The following is a 25,414-nucleotide window of genomic DNA, read 5'->3' as shown; positions in this document are numbered from 1 at the left end:
TGCCTCAGCCTTCCTCCAGGGGTGGGAGGAGAGGTGGGATCCTGCCTGTGCTGGGGCTGGCAGGGCTGGGGCTCATCCCCTTTGCCCCTGCTCCCCGGGTGGTTCAGGCTCATGTCAGCGCTGCCTGGCTGTGGCCACTTCTATCACCAAGGGTGCTGAGCGCAGTGACATTTGGCCCTGGTGTCTCCCCAGACCTACCATGACTCTCCAGGGACAGAGGTGCAGAAACCTGTGGTAGCCCCTCCTCTCCCACCCCTCTGGGGCCTCCTCCATGACCCTGGGGCCAGGTCTTGGGTCTGTCTGGGACTGGTGACACCCAGGGATTTCCACCTCTGGCCATGGTGAATTTCTGTTTTCTCCAATGGGTCCCCGGCCGTGCACCTCGCCGCAGGGGGGATGCTACAGCCGCCCACCTCCCTGCAGAGCTCACATGGGCCTGGGCCATGCTGTTCCTGCAGGGAAGCCTGGGGTTGGTCCTGAAGCATCTGGGGCACCTTCGCCCACTGGTGCTTTTCTCCCCCTGCACCTCTGACACTGCTGTGGCAGATGACCTGACCAGCAAACCTGGGAGAAGGAAGCTATTGGGCTATACTAAGAAGAAAGCAACTGATTTTCTTAAATGCGAAAATTGTTGATCAGTGTTAAGACTTTTTTTTTTCCCTCCCCCTTTACGTACATCCATTTCCAACACAGTTGCTGTGAAAACCCAAGCAGCCCCTGGCAGGTTTGTGATGGCAGCAGGGGTGAGAAGGCAGGATGCTTGCCGCAGAAGCAGGGGTGCTCCACCGTGAAGTTCTGAGCCGCTTGTGCGGGGAGGGGCACACGCAGGTAGACACTAATAGCTTTTTGCCTTGGTTTATAACCTGATTTCTATCCTTCATTGCTTGCCTTCTGGAGCACTTAGTGCCCTGAAGAACATGCAAGAGTAGAGAGAATTTGCACTTCTTGGCAGACTCCACAAGTATCTTTACTTTAACTGCTGTAAAGCTCTGGTCTTTTTTTTTTTTTAAAGAAAAAAATTATTTTATTTTTAAACATAGCAGAGTGCTACCAGGCTATCATCTTGGCACGTACTCTCTGGGCAGCCCTGTGAAGTTTCTTCCCCTCAGGGCTTCATCTACTGTCAGGATGTATCCATTGATAAGATCTTTCATTTCCTGGGTGAATGGCTCAAAATCCTTTTGCTTAGCACCAGAACGCTTGAAATTCCCATCCCTGTTGTTCTCCACGCAGAGCAGTCGGTCCTCTGTCACTGTCATATTCAGAAACTCCACCATTTCCTTAAGCTTGGGGATGAGGCTCTGCTTCAGGTCCTCGTAGTGGACGATGAGCAGGCGCTTCCCGTACTTCAGCCAGTCCAGGACGTGGGAGGCCCACCAGGAGGCATAGCTGTTCACAAAATCGGGCCACTCTAGATGACCAGAAAACCAGGAAAATAAGACAATGTTAGCCATGCTGCATTTCAGCAGTTTTCCAAACGTTACCTTGTGCAACAAGACTGGCATTGCTGGGCATGGTCTGGTGTGCTGGGCTGGGTGGGTATGCACTGAAGAGGCACAGCGTGGCTGGCCGCTGGGGTACAGCAGCTCGGCTTTGCAGCTTCTTGCATGGAGACAGATGATGCTTAACCCTGCTGCTCCCCAGTCACCTGGACTGCGCAGGCTTCGTGGCCCTTAGGGCTGGGAGTGCCACCGAGCTGCCTAGGAAGCCCCAGGGGAGGACCAGGGCATGGCATTGGCCAGGTGGGCAGAGCTGCAACTTCACATCTTTACTCCACCTTATTTGTAGGAGTTGAGCGCTCTGTGCGCACCAGCGGTGTGTACACCAGGCAGGCGGCTATGCGCAGGGGCTGGGGGAGGACGAAACACCCCAGGGGAAGAGTTTGACTGAAAGCCAGTGAAGGGGTATGAGCAGGGAAGGCAGCGAGTCCAGCTCCGATGGTGGCTTAAGCCATGATTTGCCATGTAACTTCAAGCAGATTCTTTCACTTCTGTGGTTTTCCTACCCTTTTACCTCCATTCCAAATGTAGACTGAGAAAGAGACAGGTTTATTTTTTAATATATATGCAAACAAATAATATATAATAATCATATAGCAATAGATTAACTTTTTTATTATGTAAATGCAGCATCAGGACACTAATCTTGGCTGGGGCCCAAGGTGTTCCTGACTTCCAAATCTGTTAAATAACGTATCTTTCTGCATGCTTACCAGCCTGCTTATGGGGAGACTGGATAAGGAAATAGGATTAATAGGAAAGATTCTTCTGTTCCTGGCACATGGAAGGGATTTAAGGTCATCTGCCAGGATCACTGGGACAAAATTTACTGAATTATTTTCCCACCTTTCCCTTGGGCATTAATGACACCTCACTCTACACACTGTCTGTGATAATTTAATTTTCCAGGGGTCAAGATAGTCCTAGCTAAAGCTTTTGGGCTGGACAAAGAGCATTTGTGGCCGAAATGTAACAATTTGTGGTTTGCAGTACAAGAAAGCCATTCCTTCCAGACTTTTTCTAAGGGCTATTTTGTCTGGTTTTTGATGAATAGGTCTTGAGTTGTGACTGATGAAAGGTGATACATGAACTTGGAAAAGAAATGTGCTGTGACAGAGGGACACTTCCCCCCAGTCCCTCACAGCCCTGTGCTGTGTGGTTTGCCAAGCCGCAGCTGTAATGCCTAAAATATACACGAGGAGGAATCCAAGCCGAAACTTCTCTGCTGCAGAGTCTGAATGCAGCAGTGTGTTCAGTGGGGAAATTGTAGTCACACCATCCAGCTTGCCAGTCAAATGCATGAAGTGTGGCAGGCATATTCTGAAGTCTTTTCATGTGTTCAAGCAACACTGAATCTCAAGTCCCCTTATTGCTATTACCCTTATTTATCTGCAGTGCAGTAGCACCTTTGCAGCGCTGTAAAATTTCCTTCAGGAATTTCATGCTCTATTGAATCCTCCAAATCTTAAATTAGATTTCTTATGGTTATTACATGCTGCAGGGGCAAATTTTCTTCACCTCACATGGCTTGGCAAATGGGCTGTACACAGGGGTGTTGTACCTGGACATGTTTTCTCTGTAAACAGTACGATGGCAGCAATGTTGCTGCATGCCTGTGGCCACAGCATTGCTGCTGTGCTACACTCCTCTCCATGGTGGTGGGTGTACGGCAAGACCGCAACCGCTCCCAAAGTGCAGGTCTGAGTGCTTTTGCGACTGATCCTGGCAGTGGTGGGACTCAAATCCCACTGAATTTGTTTGCAGTGCTCACTCGGGTCCCAGTGCATTCCCCCCTTCCCGGCATGCTGAGCAGATAGGTTTCAAACTCTGCCCAAAGTGGCAGCAGGCACCCCCAGCCCATGCTGAGGCAGCGCATTACCTTTGCTCTTCCAGTTGCGGTCGGTGGCGTACCCCAGGTGCCCAGCGTATTTCCTGTTGAACTCCGCAATCAGTGACTTGTATGGGTTCCTTATCAACAGGATCGCTGAGTCGAACATTTCAATCTCCGTCTTGCCACTTTCATGTGTTTTCACGCAGATGGTCCTTCTACTTCTCCAGTGGTCTTTTTCTCCTTTAAAACCTGTTTTACAAGACAGGATTGTTGGCTTTTTCACTTGATTATACATCTGTGCCTTTTCACACTCTAAATCATTCCCTACAGTGGTGTAAAAGTGTTGTGAAAGTACCGCTCAATTAAACCCATGGCTGGAGCCCCAGCCACTAAGCGGGACATGGACTGGGAGTCAGGCTTTCCTCCCCTGGGGAGGACCTTGTTGGCACCTTGCTGCAAAAGGGCTGTTTTTCACAGGGCCAATGCTTGGTGCTTGCTAAATATGGTGCCCCCTCAGGATACTGTCCTCCCAGAATAATTAGTAACATTTAAAAATTTACCCCTTGTGTTTCATGTGCTACTGAAGGGTCTTACCCTCAGGGTTTAGACAACTTTTTTTAGTCAGCTGGTCTTTTGGACCAGTCTTTTAGATGGGAGCTGCGCAGGTGCCTGTGCACAGCAGCACCAATGTAGGCGACGTGCAAATTTTGCAAATTGAGAGCCTGGCTGTTGTCTGTGAAAGTAGCTGCCTGTCAGGCTCAGTGCACTGCTGAAGCAGTCCCTGCTGCTGTCTGCACCACGTGAGACTGCTCATTCCTGGCACGTGTTTAAATTTTACCAAATGTGCTGATAGAGACAGCCTTTGCTGGCTCCAAGCAGAAGGATGCCACAACAAGTAAGTAAAACTTCATGCCTCAGAAGGGCTTCATGTATCCCTTCCCTCTGGATACAGTACCTTTGTTGTAGAGGGCTCCATCGAAGTAATAGCTTCCTGTGTAGTATCCTGTGGCATGCTCTATCAAATGGCGAGCCCACGTATTCCCAGCCCCAGGAAAGCTTGACAAAGCAACGAACACTTTGGATTTGGTGGTTAAGAATTTCCTGTCTGTGCAGCGGGTGTCTGTGAGTACAGAAGATATTTCATTGTTACCATTGTGGCTTTCTAATAATTCCACTGACAGCTCTTGATTACAGGGTTTATTGCTTCTTTCTTCTCTCTCTTACGAATATAGGATATCAATTTGAGTCCAGTTGTGAGTCAGCTACTTCCCAAAATTAATTCAGCTATAAGAGGCCAAAGAGATTATCCTTAGAAGAGGTTTTTTGCTGGTTTTGTGTTAGGCAATGCTTTTTTGAAAGAGCAGTGGCAAACCACTGTATTTGCCAGCAAGTTGTGATAAAAGCCCCTTGATGCCTGTTTGTTAATGGCTATTTGCCTGGCATGTTGGCTTTTCAGTGAAACCCTAAATGTGCCATTACACCTGGAAATTGCAAGTTTTATAATGCGGGAGAAACCCCTCCTACTGAAAGGAGCTGCTGTTCAGTTAAACCTCTACGCTGTCATACCTCTACGCTGTCATTCCTCTCCGAAGGGCCCAAGGCAGTGACGAGCCCACATTGTGTTAGTCTCCCATGGGGACTAGACACTTGGTTTCCGTACATGCTTTCGTAAATCCTAACCTTATTTCTTAGCATGCCAATAAAAGCAAGGATAGGATGAGAGCCAGTCTTGACACTCTGTGATAATTCCACAAGAAGCCAGGAAATAAATTATAAGTTACTCTCTTCAGTCTTCAAAGCAGCCTCTAGATGAAGCCATGGCTAGAAAGTGGCTGTCTTCTGCTACTACTGATCTACACGGATGTGGGAAGTACTAGCAATTTCATGAAAGCAAGCGTTCTTCTTGCATGATCTTTTCACATGCTGGTGCCTGCAGTTTACCTCTGAACTGGGAGATGGAGGGGAAAAAAAAGGTGTTGGGGAAAAAGGAAGCCCAGCACCAATCTGGAAAAGCACTTAATTTGTTTAATTTTAAGCTTGTGAGAATTTTCACTGAACTCAGTGCAAATCATTGCATGGATAAAGTTGCCAGTACCCCCTAAATGGTTTACTGGATTGGAGCCTTACTCTCTGCTTTATTTTCCAGCTTTGAAACATGTATGCAGATTAATATTTTAGAGGAAGATGGGTAGAGAAAAACTAGAGTCTGCAGAGCTGCCTCAGCAGCTGCATAACATGGGGGCTGGGTGTGCATTTAATGAGCAGGACTGGAACCAGAGCATTGGGTCTTTGTCCACAGCTGCCCAGGGTGCTGCATGGCTTAGGGTATGCCTTCCCCAGCTCTGCCTTGTTCTCTCCATCTGCAAAATAATTATATTTTTCTGACGCAGGGGATGTTGTGCTGCTTAATAAGAGAATGGAAAGATGTATATTTACGAGCGTGATTGCAAGGGGGGGGGGGGGTTAGATAAGGGTTGTTTCCTAAAATCCTGCCTGCATTGTGATACTAACAGTTGTGGCTAAGACTGCTGTAAACTAGATCACTTTTACCCACTGCAGAAGGGGTGCAGGGGCTATTTCCAGCAGTGGTGGATCTGGCCCTGGCACAACAAGGCTGGAGCACGTACCTTGCACTGGTGTCTGATAGACCAGGCAGTATTTTCCCTTGGTGGCACTGCTGGTGTTGTGCATCTCGCTGCAGAGCAGCCCATCTGCACCGTCATGCAGCGAGAAGCGCCCGGTGGGGTAGCCACAGTAGCACTCCTGCCCTCGGATGACTGCCAAGGGAAACTCCTACAAACGAGAGAAAATAGATCAGTGCGTAAATGCCACGGCATCAACAGCCTGCAGGGAATGCTGCTGCTATACAAAGAAAAAGAAATCTTCACAAGGCCACTGCCAAGATCGAAGTAGTGTTTGATGTATCATTGTAAAGATCATGCTTCTTATACTACTACTGTCTTTCATATGGCAATTTCTTAAAAATTGGTTTTCAGACACAAGCCTTGTAAAGCTTGAAAATTCACAACATTCTGTTTTTTTTAATTATTCATAAAATTAATTTTATAATATTCCTGCAGCACCTAGTATGTAATTCCACCTGCAAAACATCAGTGTGGGAAAAGTTGTTCTTATTTACCCCCAAAATGAGCATTTTGAATTGGATCATCTTTTAAACTTCCATTTACATTCTCCCAAACTGAAGAGTCAGCTGTTAAAAGATTTGCCTTATTCAGTTGATTTTACCAGAGTTTGTGTGGAGGAAACTTGCCCTTAAACTTAAAGAATTTAAGCAAAGAAGGAAATTTAGAGCCACTAACTGCTGCAATCATGTTTAAAAATAGAAATAAAAAAGTCAATCCATAAAAAAGTATGCATCTTAGTCTGACTTCTTCACAGTTTGCAAAAAATGAATGTGTGTAGAGGAGCTGATATAGAGTTTGAGACCTACTGTGTATATTTTTGGAAAAAATATTTAGAAATATGATATGATACCAAGTAATTTTTGGTACATCTATTCAGAGGGACTGCACTGATGGCAAACGTGGGGCTGCACCAGAAAAGGCAGAGCAGGACCTGTGGTGCCTGAGCGCAGTGGTAGCTGTACCTGGTGCTGGAGTGAGCTCAGGGCATGCGTAGCTCTGCCTGCTGGTGCACGCAGGGTTAGCTCCGCAGGCGCCTGGGCTCTGTCTTCAGGCATGGACACCTCTTGTTCTATGTTACCTTGCTTCTAGATGGGGAAACCTCATATGAAATCCAGACTGACTGCTGCAAATGACAGGTATCTCAGCAGAGTGTAAAATGTGCAACGACAAGAAAGTTACAGGTAGCATTCACTGCAAGAAAACAATTCCCAAGGAAAATTTCTGGCTGTAAGAAATATCTTTTCAATGGATTCAGGTTTTGATCTACCAGTCTTACCCAAAGCAGGCAACAGGCTGTAAAGCAGTGTTGCTGTGTGGTGTCAGAGCAGTGAGGCTGGGCTGCTGGGCTAATATTGATGACAATTAAGAGAATTTTGAGGTAAAAGTGTGCTAATTATTTGCTGACGAAATTAGCAGTTGCTTATGTGCTCAATAGGAAAAGTACACTTTGCTGAAACTGGCCCTAAAATTCAGTCATCCTCCTCCTTACTAGGAGGACTGGTGGTGGTTTTCCTTGGGTTTCCAAAGTCGCCCTGATGGGTTGCTCAGCAGCGCGGGGGTGCATTGGGATGCAGGGATGGGCTCCGCACAGCCACAGAATGGCTGAAGGAAGCTCAGGGATTATTCAAGCACAGAGCGTTCAATTCTACCTATTCCATATCAACACTTTTTGCCTTTTAAAAGTCTTTTAGAGTCTGGGAGGGCATGACAAGACTGCTGAGCAGCTTATCTCTCGCTCTTCCCCACGTGTTCATTCTCTGATAAGGAGTCAAATACAACACGTGTGCCATCTGTGCCCAAACAGCCAACATTTGCTTAGCGAATGAGATATGACATTGTCAAAAACTATTTACAGATTTGATCCAAGGGCAAAATAGTTCTGTTTCTGCCTGCAAACAGAAATTTTTCCTTTACAGTGAAGCAGTGTTTCTCAGTTTGAGAAATTAATAAGTGTTCGGGCCCTCAAACACACACTGGAATAAAAATGTACCTCGTACTTCATGCCAAGTGGCACCTGCAAGCGATTGACTTTTCTGGAAGTCTGGAGGTTTTGTGAAGAGACCTAAGCAAACACTTTTCCATACTTCCGCATCTGCAGAAGTACTAGTCAATACGGTGCTGTTCTGCAGCCACTCTGCATGTGGTCCAGGGTAACGAAGGACCGGGGTGCCCGGCCTTTCTGGAGGCAAGGGTGGTCAGGCTCCCCCACGCCTGTGCAGCCTTCCTGCTGCTTGAGCAGCAGGTGCTTGGAGGAAGGGGAGAAACAGGGAATGGGCATCACAAGTGAAAGTTTCAAAGTTACAGTGATGGCAGCACATGCGTTTAAAGAAGCACGACAGTAGTTCTGGGAATCGCACCAGGATCTGCAGCGTCAGTGCAAAGCGCTGTGATCAGGTGGCTGATTATTTGGGCTGTCTGTCTACCTGATGCAGCACACAAAGTGATTGCAAAGTAACACACTGAATCTTGACTTTCCATCAGTATCTAATCAAAACTACAAGCCATCTGCTTTGCTCGCCTGTGTATTTATGTAAGCCCTAAGCTGTGGTTATGCCTTTAAGCAACCATGTAACTTTTAAGTGCAGGACTAGTCCTCAAGCTCAGTGTGCACACCAATCTGCAGTGCTTCACTTCAGTTAAACACAAGTGTATCGCCAGAGAAATCTGAAGGTCTATCAATAAGCATTTTTCTGGATTGAGCTTTAGAGCATGCATTGTCAGGCTCCGGTGTCCATCCTGCAAGCTGTAATTCATGAGAGTTGATGTCAATGGAACTATTTACATAAGAATTTATTAGATGAAGCCTCAACAGATAGTTTAAGTGCTGTAAGGAAAGCAATCATTCTCCAATAGCAACACAGATGATGTGATGATTCAATCACTGATTGTTTTTTATTAGATTGTATCCAAATTAAGAATTATTAATAGATTAAAAATACACTTATCTGGTTCTACTCTGATTACTCTGATAAATTCCTTTCTTTTCCAACTTCCTATACTAACTCTCCTATCTGACGCAGTTAAAATTTTTCTGTCAACCTACCAAAAAGAGTAAGAGATGGGGGGCTAATCATGGAAGGAAACTTGTCTCCCAAGTAAAAATGATGGGTTTAGTTTATTTAAAAATGGACCTGTTCATTTTGCAACAAACCTAGAAGTCCTTCTTCAAGTGTTCATTGAACTGGATATTCTAAGAGCAAAGAATAAATACTATAAAACCAGTCACACCCTTGTTTTACACTGTGATCTGTTGAGGCCAGGGGACAGTTCCTCAGTGCACTGTTATACCCAATGTGACCCTGATTTGAAATGCTCCTCTCTCACTGCTGCAATAAAGTCAGTGAGGCTGTGGTTATCTGCGCCAGTTGAGGTTCTGATCTACTTATCTTTGTTTTACAGTATTTAAAAAAAAAAAAAATCTAAATGAAGCTATGGAAACACTCTATGAATTCTACAATGGGATTTGGATCAAAGTCCCAAGGAGTCTTTTGTTTATGGGTAAATAATGGCACGTAGCTACATCTGGAATCCAAAATAGCACGTCTATTTTTGAAATAAGAAGATTGCTGTATTCTGTATATTGCTGTGTAAAGAAAAGAAAAAGCGCCTTAGGGTTGGTAATGCTCAAATGTGCAAACTTGCTGGCATGCCTTTTGGCTGCATTGAGATACCAGGGTTCTCTCCTCAAGACTTAGTATTCTTCCAGATTTTATTCCAATCATCATATATAACTGCATACAGCAGCTGAGGGGTAAAAGGACTGTTTATTTTAAAATATAAATTCAAATGGAGATGGCTTATTTAGTTTGCAAGTTGGCTTATAAAAGAGCATATATGAAAGTTATGGCTTCTGGCCAAGGGACCCAGCACAGAAACACATTCATGGATCTGTGTTAAGGGGTGATAATGGGTTGCTATTTAGCCATGTCATCACTCTGTTAATTAAGAAAGAAATTGATAATTAAGGGTATTCAGCAGGTTTCATCTGAAGTTGTTACCTCAAATTCATATCTCAAATGCTTCCAAGGGCTGGAGCTACCATTTCAGCTGCACAAAGCAATTTCCAAGGCTAACAAATAAATATGGTATGCCTCAATTTGTTTTTCTTCTAAATCCCAAAGACCAAAAGACTTATTCATGTGTCTAACTTTAAGCATCCAACTAGTTCCGTTTAAATGCCCACTAGCTTTTTCAGGATACATAGGAATTGGTAGGATAATTCCTTTCAGCAAAACAGGCTGGACTAAAATGACAGTGCCTTCCTGATTTCAAGAGAGCTAAGTATGTTGCTATCGGCTAGGAAGTTGTCCATCTTATTTTGAAAGGAAAGGAACCAAAGTTGGGACAAATGTTTGTAGTGTCGTAATAGGACTTGGTTTGGTATCTAGAGTTAAAGCTCAACTCAGTGTGTAAAAATTTGACTTGTGGATATGCAATTGCTGCTTCTTAAGTGGAGGGAGACCTTGCCAGTCTTTTTGTAGGCAAATATTCTCTAATAGTCACTTTCCAAAGGGTAGCATGGTGCCTAGCAGAGCTAAAGGTGGGGCTGTGGGAAGGATAAGCAGGTTGTTACCAGCACCATATTAGGGAAGGAATAAATGAGAGATAGGTATGAAACCTTTTCTTCACCTTCCTTCAGTACCTTTTCCTCTTAATGTTATTGTTTCTGCAGCCCTCGCCATGCCCTCTGTGCAGAAAGAGTCTGTTTAGATAATCCTTTAGAATATATGGTATGCTGATGGCTTTCTCACACAAGCTTCATCAAGCAAATATGCATTGACTCTAACTCTGGAAAGGCACTAGCTGTTCTGCAGAGATGGACAGTTTCCTCCATCCTGCTGCTCTCCTCTGTCCTCGTCCTGTTTGAATGTCATGCTAATGATGTGGTACATTTTGGTTGTGATCTTTTTCCCGTCCTTCTCAGTCACCAGTAATTTCAGATGGTTCCACTTTCTGGCTGCATGGCCAGAAAACCCTAAAGGAACTATACTTCTGAAAACCCACTTATTTAGAAAAGTCATCTCCCAAAAACAGAATGGCGTGACTGTGCTTAAAAACATTGACCTCATGTTTGAGCACATTTGAAAACAACTTCTCCAGATATTTCATACCATTCTCCCAGATAGAGAAGGAATAATTAATTGCATTTCATCAGTAAATATTAATAAAATTACATTACATGTGGGTAAACTGACACAGAAAGATGAAGATTTTTTTTTTTCTACCATTAAACGATAGATTAATGGCAGAGCTTGGAAAGAATTGCTCATGAAGTCCTGCTTTACTGAACATTTATATGCATAGAGGGTGTGAGAGTGTGTTTGTATGCATGTTTGTAAGGTACTATATACAGGGTATATGGGTGATTCTCTGCAATTCGCTGCACAGAGTTAATTCCATGATGCATTCTTAAACCACTGATGAGCTGGTATAGAGGATATGTTGACTGGAAAAAGCTTTCCCGCTCTACCTAGTAATTAAGAAGATTTGTTGTTCATGCCTTAATAGTTTTAATCAATTTTGTGATGCTAGAAGACAAAGTAATTGAACGTTCAGTTTAGTGCATGAGGCTGAATGTGGCTGCAGGCTAAATCTGACCACACAGTGAACCCTCCTCTGTACAAAAAATAAGCCCCATCGGAGTGGGGAGGAAGGGAAGGGAACCAACCGCAGAAACAGACACTAAAGCACAGGGTGCCCTGGGCCAAATGTTCCCCCCCCCCCGTGAGGATACCCGAGTCCATCAAAGTCAAATCCTTCAGTTCTTAAATCCATGGTCTTACTCTGTGGTAAGGGTGGAGGATGAGTGAAGGTGATGCTTCAGGCCAAGAGTATGCACAAGGACAGCGGATGTTAGCATGTCCCTTCTCACCTTCTGTCCAAAAGCCAATAAGCATGCAACTGACCTTATTCATTGTTTTTTGTAGTCTTATATATTGGCATGAAGTTCTATAATGATTCCATTTTAAATTAAAATAGATTTGATTTAAATTACATAGGTTATAGTGAAAGTGGTATAAATTCTTCCAGTGTGGAAAGAGACACATTTGTATAAAAGTACCGGGGAAGTCCTCCTGCTTTCAGTGTGCTTATCTGCTAAAATTTTTCTCTGGCAGCTTTTTATTTTTATATATAAGATTGTATTGCGTTCCTAGCTAACACAGTTACACACTGGTGTAAAAATTGTGTGTAGATACCTCAGCATTAAATCCTCTTCTTCGCTATGGCAATACCTGCTGCTGCACTGACAAGGAGCCTGAGACCAAAAGGACTACCTTGGAGGGGAGCACACAGGGCTTCATAAAGTGGGGGGCGCTGGGGATTGCTTCTTCCTGCCCCACCCACACACTGTGCGTGGCTCCCCAAGGGATGAATGGGGACCAGCTCCCCAGAGGGCACTGGAGCCACATTTCGGGTGCTGGTCAGCCCACATCCACCCTCCAGCAGCGTGTCTTCCCATGAGCCACAGCCACAGAGACTTCCCCTGGGGTCAGATCTGGCTCTGGGCTTGGTTTGAATGTGATATGGAAATGGTATTGATTTCCTCATGGTCAACACTCGTCACTTAAAACAGCTTTTCTGTGCATCATTTTTAGTGGCATCACTCTGATGGCTTTCCCTCCCGCCTTCCCCACTCAAGAGAGCAGTTGGACCAGATGCATCACTGGGTATTTACTCTGATGAGTTTTGTACTTTAGAAACTCATTTACAAAATCAAAGCTCTAAGGCACTAATCTCTGCTATTCCCTCAGTAGATTAAAATTTAAAACAACAAAAAAAGAAGAAAGGATGTGAAATGAGAACTGTTCTTACTTTCTTGGAGCAAAATTCAGAGCACATCTCCACCGTCAAATTGGGCTGTATCAAAGAGGCTGGAAAGGTGTCTGTTAAATTTTCTGGAGCTCTAAAACATCCTCGATAGATAACATTCCTCCCTGCAGGGATATGAAATAGGTTTCTCTTGAGAAAACAATGTCCGTAGTATCCTGCCTCTTTCACAAAGAACAATATTAGGTTCAGAAGCTAAAAATAATAAAATAAGTTTTATATTCCAAATGCTGTAGAAATAAGAGAAACCATGATATACACTAGAAAAATGTGTTGCAAATCCTGTGGTATTGAAAGGAGCATATGCCTTTAGCTTTGTACTAACCACTGAAAGTAGGGCTGCAGCAAAGAGCTTAAATTAAATTCCACCAGTGGAGGGCATTGCTATTGTTTGCAAGTCCCAGCTTTCTTTTGAAGACATGCTTTCCACTGAAAGACTTAAAAGCCCCGATAAAAATCTACAAAGCTTCCCATGATCTGCACCAGAAAAGGAAAGGAATTTAAATGAATCCTGAAAGCCCCCACAGGGACCCACCTTCCTGCACATCTGCTCAGTTGCTGAGCTATCCCTCTCCTCTTCCCACTCTTTCTTTTCAGGGCAAGGGAGTTTGCTGCAGCCTTCAAAATCTAAACTAGGCTTTTGTGAGCTGTTCAGGGAGAACAGCTTTCTTCAAGTCGTTAGCATCAGCCTCTGATCTCACCTGCTCCTGTATAAATGCCACAGAGCTTGGCAGAATTGCTCCATTTTTTGCATCACTGTGATTGAAGTCAGGATTTGGCCCCAATACTTATTACAAGCAGCAATACAATTTTCCCTCCTGCTTAAGAGAGAAATGTCCCCTGACAGAACCAAACCAAAACCCAAAGCTGTCATGGAAACTCGCTACCCCAGGTGAGGCAATGGGTTTGCACAGATGAACTAATGGTAATGAAGAAAATAACACTGTATGGCTGGTTAGAAAAAGAAAAAAGTCTGCATGTTGTACAACGTTTCTGTAATTCTTAGGGTTTTGTGGGCTTTACAAAGGTGGAAAATGCCTTTACTTCATAGCTCTGTACTAACTCTCTATTGACAGAATTTGCCATGACTCAATAGGGAGAAAGGTGGATTTGGGTCTTCTGAGTCCTGGGTCACACCCGCTGGCTACCTTAAACAATACTCACCAGAACTGATGTGGAAAATGTGTTGGATGACAGGAGAGATGCAGTGCAGTTTTGAAGGAAAAATTTGGTTCTGCATTAATTTCCTGGCAGAAGGGCTCAGATTCTTCAGCATGAGCCAAGAGAAGTCTAAAAAGAAGCTGCTTAAATATTGTTCTAATAACTGTTCAAATCAGTTACTGGATGCAATGCTATATCTTTGGGATCACTTGGGAGATTTGAAAATAAAATAACTTGATGCAAGTTCAGGGGAAACAGGAGTCTCCCTGGGACCTGCAAGCACAGCACCAGAGAATAAAGGAACAGAAGGTTTTTGGCTTCTCAGGATGCTCTTGAAAGACTTCCTGCTAAATCTCATGCTAATATTTAATTCCTGAAATAAAATGTTTATGAACATGTTTAGAGTTGTCTCAACGCATCAGGAAGAAAGCTTGAACTGCCCATGCTGGCACTTGGGAGGGAGCAGGGTTCGCAGAGAACCCATGGATGACGCTGGAAATATGCTGCATTTCTGTCATCTGCCTGCTTTCTGGGGAAGGATGTCTGAATCCTGCCCCGAGGAAAACGGCACTTTGTGCCAGAGCAATCCCTAGGCTGCAATAGCTGCAGGTTTTGAGCTTCATTGCATTTAACATGATGTGGGGGCATGAGTCCTGTGGTGCAGGAGTTGCACAGCTCATGGTGCTCACGGAGCCAAGGCAGGAAGGGGCAGGCAAGGGATGGAGAGGGGAGCCAGCAAACCCCATGTCTAGGAAGGTTTAAATGGAGATGCCACTGGATCTGCTCTGCATAAGGAGAAGCCTTACGTGAGGTCTGTTTTCTATATTGCATAGTGTAAATCACGGATGCCGTTACAGTTTCATAGTTCCTTTCCAATATACATGTTCATCATGATTAATAGTTCTGTTGGCGCCTCAGCTAGCTTGTGTCAGTGGGATTCTTCAAACAGTCAAATATCAGGTATTACTAAGGACAAACAAAATACAAATCTAGCTCCAGGCTAGACTAATTTGATGACTAATTCATTAATACTTAAGTAAAAAATAAATGCCGCCTTTTCCTGTGAAATATGTATATATATAATATGCTGAAGATTTAAACAGTGATGCATGTCCCGGGAAACCTGCCAATGTGCCTGTCAGCCTGACACTAGCAATTTAGGTCTGTGTACCTTTGATATATAATTTATATGTAGCTGGGTGGATTATTGTACAAACCTTGACTTGTCTTTAAGAAGAAATGAAGTACCATTGATACTGGCACAGCCTAAGGTCTTGGTGCTTCTTCTCAGCAAATAACATCCATTAAGGTCTTGTGAGCTTGCCAAAAGTAAAGACTGCTCAGCTGTTTAGATGTTCTATGTGCTTTGTGTTGGCCCAAAGGTTTATCTATTATATCTCCCATGGTAGCTAATTGAATGACAAGTAGAGTAAGTGTTGTCATCTAAAGACAAAACAAAAATCCCAACCGCCACTAGAACAGAAGTCCTTGGAAGAGCCAAACTCTGTCGTCTCTTTTCTCTCACTTAGGAAAGAGATTGGTGTGCCTCTCTCTCTGGCCTGTACTTGTTCTCCTGCTGCAGTCACATAGCACTTACTTCATTTAGGATCATTTCTGAGCTTAGGGTGCATTGAAACGAGTGCCTTTCTGTCCTTCCATTATAAGGCACCCACTTCCAGGGTTGTTTCTTAAACACATGTGGATTTGTCCCTCTGCAGTGGCTGCGAAAGGGAGTAGTTTTTCAGCTGACATTCTGCTGGTGTTGCAGTTGCTCTGCACTGTATTTTGTTTCTTCCCTGGTGACACTAACTCTCTATGGGGCAGCCCTGATTTAGCCGTGCCAGACACGTCTTGCTGCTCCAAGGCAGTGCGCAGCGCTGCTATTTCAGGGAGGGAGCCAGGGATGGGACCAGCAGCAAATGGAAACTGTGCCCCACGGGCACCTTTGTCCTTTGCTGTTTCAAACTCTGGTGACAAACTGAGCAAGACGATCAGCGGGGACAGCCCACGCACTCAGCCCGGCTGTAGCATCTCCCCCCATGGGGCAAGCGTTGCTCCTGGGGAAAGCAGCCTCCTCTCTCCGGTCACACACCCACTTACGTCGTCTCACTCCTGCCCGCAGCTCCTCCACCCTGTAGACAGAGAGCCGGTTCACCCCTCCGCAGACGGAGCCCTTTTCCCCCTTGCACTCGCTGTTGCACTCCTCGGGCTTCGACGCGGTCGCTGGGAGCTTGTTCCCGCAGTAGCACTCTGCTCCGTATGCCAGGCCTGCATAGGTGTAAGCCCTGCGGGGGACAAAACCAGGCATGGTTGGTACCAGCACCCTGTCTATTCCGGAGTTTATACCTAACGAAGGCAGGAGTCTGTCCCCACGTACAGCGTACGCTTCTGCCGCCCTGCTCCAGAGATGCAGCCAGCCCCGGGGACCAGCGCAGCCTCTTCGAGGTGGGCAGCCACCCTGCACCACAGGCAATGGCAGGGAGAATTGGTGGTCAGAGTCTGCCCAGCACGGTCTGCCCAGGCTCGGGGCAGTCCTCGGGAGGATGAGGTGGGCTTCGCCTCCCGATGTGGGTGTCTGAGTGACAGCCCCATCACCAGCTGTGCGGACGTGCTCGTGCCATTCCCACGGGAGCACAGCTTGCCTTCGCCCGCCTGGTGCTGTGGACGTGATGGCCTCGCTGCTGGGGGTGATGCTGCCCCCACCCAGAGCTACCACATCAGGTTTTGATCAGAAATATTTAGGATGGTTTAGAGTTTAGAGAAGAAAAGCCCCTTTTCGGAGCTTCTGTTAACTGGCATTTAGAGTTGGGCATTTTGGATCCAGTCAGGCAATTTTCAAACGCTCAAACCAAGGCAAGGCCATTGCTCGAACAGCAGGCCCAGGGCTCACTGCCTCTCCCGAGATGCCCAAGCCATGGCCTGCTTCCCGCCTCTGTGCAGGCTCCAGGAACGGTCGCTGCAGGCTGCTGACGCCTCCTATGCCGTGTGAAACCACCATCCGGTCTGGGTGGGCTCGCGGCATGGGAGCCAGTGCTCGCGTGGAGGCGGCAGCCTGCGGTTGCAGTGCGCGGACCCTTGGGTCCCTTTTGCAGGGTGAAGCGCTCCCTTGGGCCTCTCACACCAAAGGCAAGCATGCGTCGTGCCCACGCAGGGTGCGTGAGCGTCCCTCTGGCCAGGCCCACAGCTGACTCCTCTGCTGGCCACGCTGAGCCGCGGCCTGGCTCCGTGTCTTCCAAAAATGTCTGATGAGGCCTGGCGGTCTGTCTATCTGAGGGTACTCTTCCCTTCACCCAAGGGACAGATCCGTCTGGAGCGTCTTTGGGTGGCTGCAGGGGACTGGCTGGAACGGGGCGGTCTGAAAGCCAGTGACATGGGGTTAAGCTGCAGTTCGGGCACCCCTAAAGCAATGGGCTCCTTGTGTACTGTGTTGCCCTATGAACCAAAGGAAGCAAATTTCACAGGAATAGCTCTAAATTGCATTGTTTCTTCTGCTTTCTCTTGTGCTTGGGAGCAACAGGAAGTCGTTTTCACAAATATTTTCATATAGTCCTGCCCCAGGTACTAATGACTGTCCTTGGCTCGCACCCTGCCTTGGCTGACCAGGGCAGGCAGAGCGGTGGCAGGAGTTGCGCCTGCCTGTTCCCCGATGACCGCCAGCTCCCCAGGCTGCGCTGGGAACAGCCTCGCTCCCTACCACGCACCTGGTAGTCTTGCTCTCTCCTGTTTCTGGGAGTGCTAGTTTGTTCATAGGTTTTTTTTTTTTAATATTTTAGAGCAAAGATTTGCCTAGAGGGCAATATCTAACAAATATCTAATGAAGATTATCTAACAAAACAGTAATTTTTGACCAGGACAACAGAACATATATTGTAAGTAGCCATGCTATAATTAAAAGGATAGGCAGCAGTGAAATAGTCTACTTTAAGCAAGGTAGCAGAGCTACGCCATGCCTGAAGGTATGAGATAATCACAGCTTTCAGAGCTGCTGTATGTTTAACATATGGATGCTTTTTCCATTTCAAATTCAGTTCCACTTATTGTCAGAAAAGAGAAAACTTGCAGTGAAAAAATACCACTCACCTCTCAGCACAAGCTTCCTGACAGTGAGATACTGTCATTTTTCTTAAGTCATAAAACACAGCTCCCTTCAGCGTTCTCTCCCTCGAATCATCGCTGAAGCATCCCATGTAGGTGCCTGTGTGCATGCAAGACCAGAGTTAGGCAGCGTGCATGGGATGGAGATGGGGAGAAGGAAAAAACACCCAGCGGTGATTCAGCACCATAAGCTGCAGGCAGGGCTGAATTCCATCAAGTCATGACCTGTCTGGGGTCCTGCCTGCTCTGCAGACCTGTCCACTGGTACCGAACCTTTGTAGGTGCTATTGAAGGGGTAAGCTCAAACGTACAATGGAAATGAACAGAAGGGAAATTAGACTTTTCCCTTACACAAGTTACTTTAAGCAGGCCTGACTTTGCACACCCAGAGTCTGTGACTGCTCCAGAGCCACAGTTCCCATGGGCAGCTGCCACCTGCTTGACTCCCTCCCTTTGGTGGCAAAGCGTGGCAAATTTCTAAAGTAAAGGAGCAGGCAGCCTTCAAAATGATATAAACTTTGAGAAATCTTCTTGGATTTCTCCCAAGTTTTCTTGAAAATCTCTAGTTGAGAAGAAGATGGTGCAAGAGAAATATTAAGAAAATCAATTTTCTTTGGGTACATTGAGTTATATTAAAGCTATAATGGAAAGATAACTTCAGTCTTAACTAGGCAGCAGTTTCTAGCTATCACATTGAACTATCTCTCTTTCTCCCATGCAAATGAATCTTTTAAAATACGTCATGTTTTACTTAGCATATGAAAGATAAATATTTCTCTTAGACTGCATCCTATGTTAAGCTTCTTTTTTGTTGTCACGAACAAAATACTATACATATCCAGCCCATGTTTTAATATACGATTGAAAGGATGATGTAGAATCCCACTGTTATACAGCAATTGTGTGTATATAAGTACATTTTATCATTAAAATATGAAGGAAGAAAGGAAATTTGATTTTAGAAGTAGCAGTACTGAGATGATAACACAGGGAAATTAAATAACATGAGCTGTGGATAGGAGGAGAATATATGATGAAAAATGGAACTAAAAAATGTTATTATTAATAATAAAATAATCTACAAGAAAAGTTCAGGCCACTCTAACAGAGATTTTGGAGCTAGGAATAATAAATCAAACATTTAAATATTACAAACACAACAGCAGATTCAAAGACCTGCACACTGGTAATTTGCAAACATGCAATTAGAAAACTCGTAAGCTGTGAATATACACCCACAGCACGCTCTTAACGAGATGGGAGTCATACACCTGCAACGATGATGCCCTGCATTTTACTGGAGACTTTTGATTTGGGTACTTTGATTCAAACCAGTAGCAACAGAAAACTCAGCGTGTGGGGCCCAAGAGCCCAAGTCGGGAGGCATGGGCAGGCCAGCCGACACAGGCGGCGTCCGCCCTCCTCCCTGCGTCCCTCCCACGCTGCCGCCAGCCTGGCAGCAATATCTCATTCACATCCTCCTACGAATGAGTCACGAGAGACTCCGCGGTCTTAGAGCCGAACATCACGTCACGTCAGTGATCCAGTCCCTGTCACCTCTTCATCCTGTGCAATAGCATAACCAGGCCAGGGGAAACAATATGAAACACCCCATCCGCTGGAAGCGTTCATAACAGAAAATTTTAATTTTTTACCTAATAAATTCCTGTTTTCATTTGTTCCACTAATAGTATTTGCTGGTCTCCCTGGCTGGAAAAGATGTGATCCCTGCCCTGAGCCACTTGCAGTGTAAGCAGGCAAGATAGCTTAACCATGGAGAAGAAAGAAAAAAGGACTTGAACTTTCTCACCCAAGACCGCGTGATCCTGGGTGGACACAGAGCAAGGCAAAGCGAGCCAGGAGGTGTTCACAATATGCTGGAGCAGATGCCATCGTTTTTGTCTCAGGTTAAGGGTCTGCCCCACTGAGGGCTGGCTTGCAATCCCTGTGCATGAGCAGGGGCAGAGCGGCCGTGCCACATTGGGAAGCACAGGCGTTATTAAGATGGCACAGATGAGGAATGCACAAATACTGCCTCTGCGGTAAGGCAATGTGCCGCTTTACTGAGCGGGAACCACAGGGCAACACTGAAACTTTAACAAGCATTATAACCACGGAGGAGTTCGTTATATCTTGGAAGGGATCCATAATGAAATAACAAGCCTGTAAGTTTACTAGGAGAAGGAGGGGGGGGGGGAAGATAACATGCTCTACATAGGTAGTTAAATTTTTAATTGATAATAATTTCCAAAGGCATTCCAGTGCTTGTAAACAATACTGTTGTTAATAATGTCACTTCATGTGCAGTCAGATACTCAAATGATGCTTATTTGAATCAATATAATTCAGTGGGATGTAGCAATAAATAGTCCTTTTGGCTCCTTTCAGTCAGCAGTTAGAACTTGAGCAAGGCACTAGCTTCATGGCTGATACGGGCACTAGCCTTAACTAACTTTATGGATAATTTTCAAAATTAATCTTTTCGGTTTTAATTGAAGTTTTTAAAGAACAGGTTCATGCTCTGCCTGGTATTAGAGTAGCTCAAAGACTCACCACATTTCTCTACTTTTTATCTATTCATTCGTTCATTGGGTGGGGGGCAGGGGGGCTAGAGCAGCCCAAGCAGCTATAGTGTGTGAAGGGAGAACCAGGCGTCCTGTCTTTACGCAGTCGGGACTGGGGAAGCGCAAAGCCAAAGGGCTCGTGGGCACTCACTGAGTTCAATGAGCCAGGTTTACTTCATGGAACCCACTGAAACTATCCGTGCTGCCAGAGCACGTGCAGCGTAGAAGCACAAACCACAGGGCATCCGGAGCAAGGGAACATAATGTGTCCCATTTTATTGTATTGCTTTCTCTCCTCTGCGGCGCCCTCAAATCTCCCGGCACGGAAAAGCAAGCCTGCCCAGGCAGCACCCTGCCTGAGCCCCTCCTGGTTAAAACCCTCAGCCGGTTAAAGCAGCTGAGACCAGGGTGTCTGCTGCTTGCAAAAGAGTGAAAAAGTAATACTTTGTGACTATTAAATACTGGTTTTATGAGGTACAGGTACAAAACTGGTAGCCTGGAGGGTTTGTGTGACTCTTTTCTGCAACTGTCCATGAGAAGTTTATTAAAGTAGGTGGGACCAATGTCAGCAAAAGACGTATTTGCTGAAGGTGAAGGTGCGTCTTCCTCCTGCAGAGACCCAGTGGTGTCTGTGTCCAGCCCTTCCCTGTGGGGATGGGGATGGGGACAGGGCCCCTCCCCATAGCCTTCTGCTCCCCTGCACCAGGCTTGGTCACTGGTGTGCAGGAAGGAGTAGCTGCAACCTCGCATTGCTAGTCCAGGGGCTGTCATCAGGCTCTGAGCACCCAGGCTATGTGCTTGGGGCAAGCCACGAAATGCAGTGGGGTTCTCTGGGAGACATCTCCGCTTTGCAGCCTCTCTTTGTCACCAAAACCTGCTAGCAATGGGATGTTATGAAGCGCCTGTGGAGTGCTCTTGGAAGCTCCAGCTTGGTGCTTCAGGTAGCTCCAGCGGTTACAGTTTGCCTGACTCACACACTGTGTGACTCATCTCCCATACACCATCACTATCACCTTCTTGTTCTCGTTTCTAACAATTCACTCAGTAGGAGTCACAAGGTGGCACCCATTTAGTGGGATTTTTGTAGAAGGTGCCCCTTTGTTTGGGTAAATTTATTCAACAAACTAAAGAGCAGTTTAGTAATGTGGTGTCTAGTAATCCAGATCCCATTCCTTTTTTATTATCAGTGAAACATCTCCAAGAACAACTAGTTCTTCTAAAAGGCAATGGATCAAAGATCACCAAGTCCTAGTTTGGTGCTGCAGCCTTGAGAGCATGGTCAGTCACCTAGCTTGAATCCTGACGCTTTCTGTGTTGGGGTCCTCAAGGGGGCTTGTCTGCTCCCTGGGGCCGCTCAGCCTCCGGAGGTGACTGCAGAGTTGGGGCTCCAGCTCCCCACTGCACAGCGAGCAGCTCAGCTGTGTAACAGCCCAACACCATGGGCACCCAGCTTTGTGCACCTCCCTGCAGCGCATCATGGGCCCAGCGAGGAGGTGCTGTCACAAACTCGCCAGGGATGACGCAGCTTTCTGTGGTGGGTCGTAAGGTATAAAGCCATGCAGGAAATGTGAACATCTGCAGATTCCTGGTTTGCTTCTTTGCTTGCTCTGGATAACAGTTCCTTAAAAGCTTTCCTACTGAACAAACCAAAGCAGTCCATGCACGTATTTATCATCAGCAGTTAGGGCAGCAGAATCAGGCGCACAGTGAAGTGAACTCAGATTTCTGTCAAATCTGAATGACTTTCCATTTGGATTGGAAAACGTACAGTTTTGTATGCTGTGCTCTGGCTGCTGATGGACTGCACCCATGCAGTGGTGTGAATTCCCTTTGCATTCCCCTTGGCCGGTTGCAGATTTCCAGCAAACTCGCCAAACGGATTGGAGTTCTCGTTTCATTGCGGTGCTGGTTTGGCACTCAGTAAGGGAAGAAGGGTTGTATGGCCCACATCTTGTCCCCTTAAGGACAGTGTGTTTGTAGAGATGGTCACAGAGAACAGGTCAGGAACAGTGAATGTGTTTGCAGTAGCAGAATTTAGTACATGCTAGAAATCTGTAGCAGCAAGGAGGCGCTTCTAGACTTAAGGTATTGTGTGGTTTTGGATAGTTAATTTAATAAAACCCGCTTTTAAATTGTTCCCTGTTCTGAGAAAGAAAATCAATTAAACAGTCTTCATCTCTGCCTGCTTGAAGAGAAAATAATTTAAATTAGGGGAGCATATTTCACTGTCTGGGCTTCCATTCAATCAATAAAAATACATTTTTGGAGGAAGCTACAGCTCAGCATGACCAGGGACGTCAGGGTTGTACTTTGGCTTGTGCATATGCTTAAGAACTGTTTTGAAAGTGGTGATGAGCCAGGAGGAAGACGTTTCTGCAAGCAGACATTGTGGTGCTTGCCAGTCTCTGCCTGGGACATTCCTAGGAGGAGGTGCAGTTTATGTGTGTGCTGGAAAACGGGGCAGGGGTACATCCCTTACCTTTGTGTTCAGCAGTGTGCGTCATCGCTTTAAATCCCACTGTTTGCACGGGCTCCTGATCACTGATGAACCTGTGAAACCACCTTCTTCTCAACTGCCTGAGCTCCGAGTTGCGGGACACGAGCCACCTCGGGCTGTGCCGCTGGTCCAGGGCCAGCTCCTGCAGTGCGTCCATGCCCACCAGCAGCCTGGGACCGGGGTGGGGGTTTTGCAGCATCCTGGGGTCTACAATCCCAACCCCAGCCATCCCGTCTGGCACTGGCAGGGCCTGATTAGCGGAGGTCCCACGCGAACCTTGCTGGATAACCAAGCGGGTCCGCTGTAGCAGCAGGAGGCTGCCAGCCATCAGGTAAGCTGCTGTGAGGAAGAAAAGCAGAAACTGGGTCCGACGGAGAAACTTCTGTAGCCTGAAGAAAGCTTTGGCCATGCCCTTACTGAAACCGGGCCCTTCACGCCTCCCGACTGGCCCCTGAATCTCCACCTGGCCAGGCGCTGGTTCCTCCCATAAGTTCAGCCCATCACTTCGGTGCCCTCTCTCCACGAAAAGCCTTCTCTCCGGTCAGCCGCGGCAGAGAGAGCAGCCTGGCGCGGCACAGCCGCCGGCCTCAGGCGCCCAGCTGGCCGAGGGACTCCGCACGCACCCGGGGTGATGCCATCATCATGCTCTGCTGAGCTGCCTAACAGCCGATGCTCAAACCTGAAACAGCAAGGGGGTAAGGTTGGTTCACATCCAAAGAGAAAATACCCGTCATCAGGGTGACTTTCCCCCACCCACCCCTTTTTTTATTCAGCTGAGCATTTCTCCATCTGTTGTTTATAATTACGTACTTTAAAAACTATAATCCAATGAGAATAATTGACTAACCAGGAGCTAGTTTCAAATCTTCAGCCTTACTTTTTTTTTTCTTTCTTTCTTTCTTTCTTTCTTTCTTTTAACTTGGAATGCACAAGAAATACCTTTATGATGAGGTTATTTCTCTTGGGATGGCTGGAAAAAATTTCTTTATTTTCTTTTGTTAATAGTTGACATCTCCATTCTTTGTCACTGGCTGGAACAGGCAGCCACAGTATAGGCATCTTTTTAGGAAGGTATTATCAAATTCCTTCCTTTCAGCGAAACAGTAGCTAAGCTACAAATGCAGATCAGAAGGAAACAGCAGTGTGGGTGTGTGGGGAAAAAAAGAGAAATTGCATCAACTCACAATAGATAAGATAATAATTATTAATCTCTTTGCAGCACAATAAAGTCAGACTTTATGCTGGAAGGATATCTGAGGGTTCTGTACTTACACACAGGGCTGTATGAGTTGCCCTGCATGTCACTTTAAAAGAGACCAGACATCCTGCTATTTTTTTAGTAGATTTCTATTGGCAAATATTGATGTGTGGATGCATGGACAAAATCTAGTGAATGTTTGAAAAAAAATTCATTTCAAGTTTCACCAGATATCTCTTGACTGTTTCTGAGCTTCACAGGCTTTAGTTGTGCTGATTTATACCATGATGGTATTGTCTGGGCAAAAAAAGCTCCCTTGTGCTCTAGGGAACCTTTAACCTCCCATAGCAAATAAAAGCTGGCATCTCCCCCTAAGTTCCTGTTTTCCCAGTCAATCACTTCTCTGTAGAACCAGGCAAGCGTTGAGAAAAGATGCAGTGTTTTCCAGAAAAGAAAATATTATGGCTTTTGCTTAACTTGCATTTGTGGCACACTCTTGAAATCCACAGTCGTGGCAAAGAAACATCTCTTCACTGTATTTCTTGTTTCAGTACCTGATTTTAAATTTTGTGGATATTCACTTATGCCTCTTTCTTAAATAGATGCTACCAATTAAGTCTCCACCCATTCCCTTTTTCATTTAGTTGTGCAACTTCTTTCTATCTTAAGCAACAATCAAAAACAAAGCTCAAAAACTTCTGGGCCAAAAATATATTAAAGCTCAGCTGAATCTTTTGTCAATTGAGCCTGAATTCCTTTTGTGTGACCTTACAGCCTTGATTGCTAAATGGGGTTGGCACAAGGAAGGAGTTCCTGTCTTCTAATGTTACAAGTTGGGTGGTCCTGAGGACCTGATTTAGATGCTTTTTTTTTTTTTTTAAAGTTCATGTATGCTGGTCTCAATTGTATAGGGCTGAGTAAGATCCAAAAATATTCTATATGTTTATCTCTACACTTTCTCCAAGAGCTCAGTCTGACAAGGACTTCCTACTCTTTTTCCACCAGCACCTGTGGATCTCTTAGCAGCCAGTGACCTCAAGAGAGCAAGCAGGTGCAAAGGGCTACGAGGCTGTAGCATGCTGTAGTAAATTAAGAC

The 25,414-nt window shown here is 45.7% G+C and overlaps 1 protein-coding gene across 1 annotated transcript; it reads right to left on the bottom strand.

Annotated features, from left to right (window-relative positions):
- Positions 1 to 1,048: 1,048 nt before the first annotated feature.
- On the bottom strand, positions 1,049 to 23,589 carry WSCD1 (WSC domain containing 1). Its single transcript, XM_059829341.1, has 8 exons — positions 23,103 to 23,589; positions 18,045 to 18,159; positions 16,065 to 16,249; positions 12,789 to 12,910; positions 5,958 to 6,123; positions 4,286 to 4,450; positions 3,379 to 3,579; positions 1,049 to 1,411 (listed from the first exon to the last, which is right to left on the bottom strand). The coding sequence occupies exons 1-8, from the start codon at positions 23,527 to 23,529 to the stop codon at positions 1,059 to 1,061; spliced, it is 1,734 nt and encodes a 577-aa protein (XP_059685324.1). The 5' UTR covers positions 23,530 to 23,589; the 3' UTR covers positions 1,049 to 1,058.
- Positions 23,590 to 25,414: the final 1,825 nt, after the last annotated feature.

This window comes from Gavia stellata, chromosome 25 (assembly GCF_030936135.1).
Source record: "Gavia stellata isolate bGavSte3 chromosome 25, bGavSte3.hap2, whole genome shotgun sequence".
Taxonomy (NCBI): Eukaryota; Metazoa; Chordata; class Aves; order Gaviiformes; family Gaviidae; genus Gavia; species Gavia stellata.
The sequence above is the reverse complement of the archived record's forward strand: the minus strand, read 5'-3'. Positions and strand labels throughout refer to the sequence as shown.

What these genes read in the sequence shown, in the direction of transcription:
- WSCD1 (XM_059829341.1), bottom strand. Translation starts at nt 23,529, where the DNA reads ATGGCCAAAGCTTTCTTCAGGCTACAGAAGTTTCTCCGTCGGACCCAG. An exon ending in GCGGGCAGGAGTGAGACGAC is followed by an intron (nt 12,911 to 16,064) that starts GTAAGTGGGTGT and finishes ATATCCCTGCAG; the next exon opens with GGAGGAATGTTATCTATCGA. An exon ending in TGGAGCCCTCTACAACAAAG is followed by an intron (nt 3,580 to 4,285) that starts GTACTGTATCCA and finishes CTTGTAAAACAG; the next exon opens with GTTTTAAAGGAGAAAAAGAC.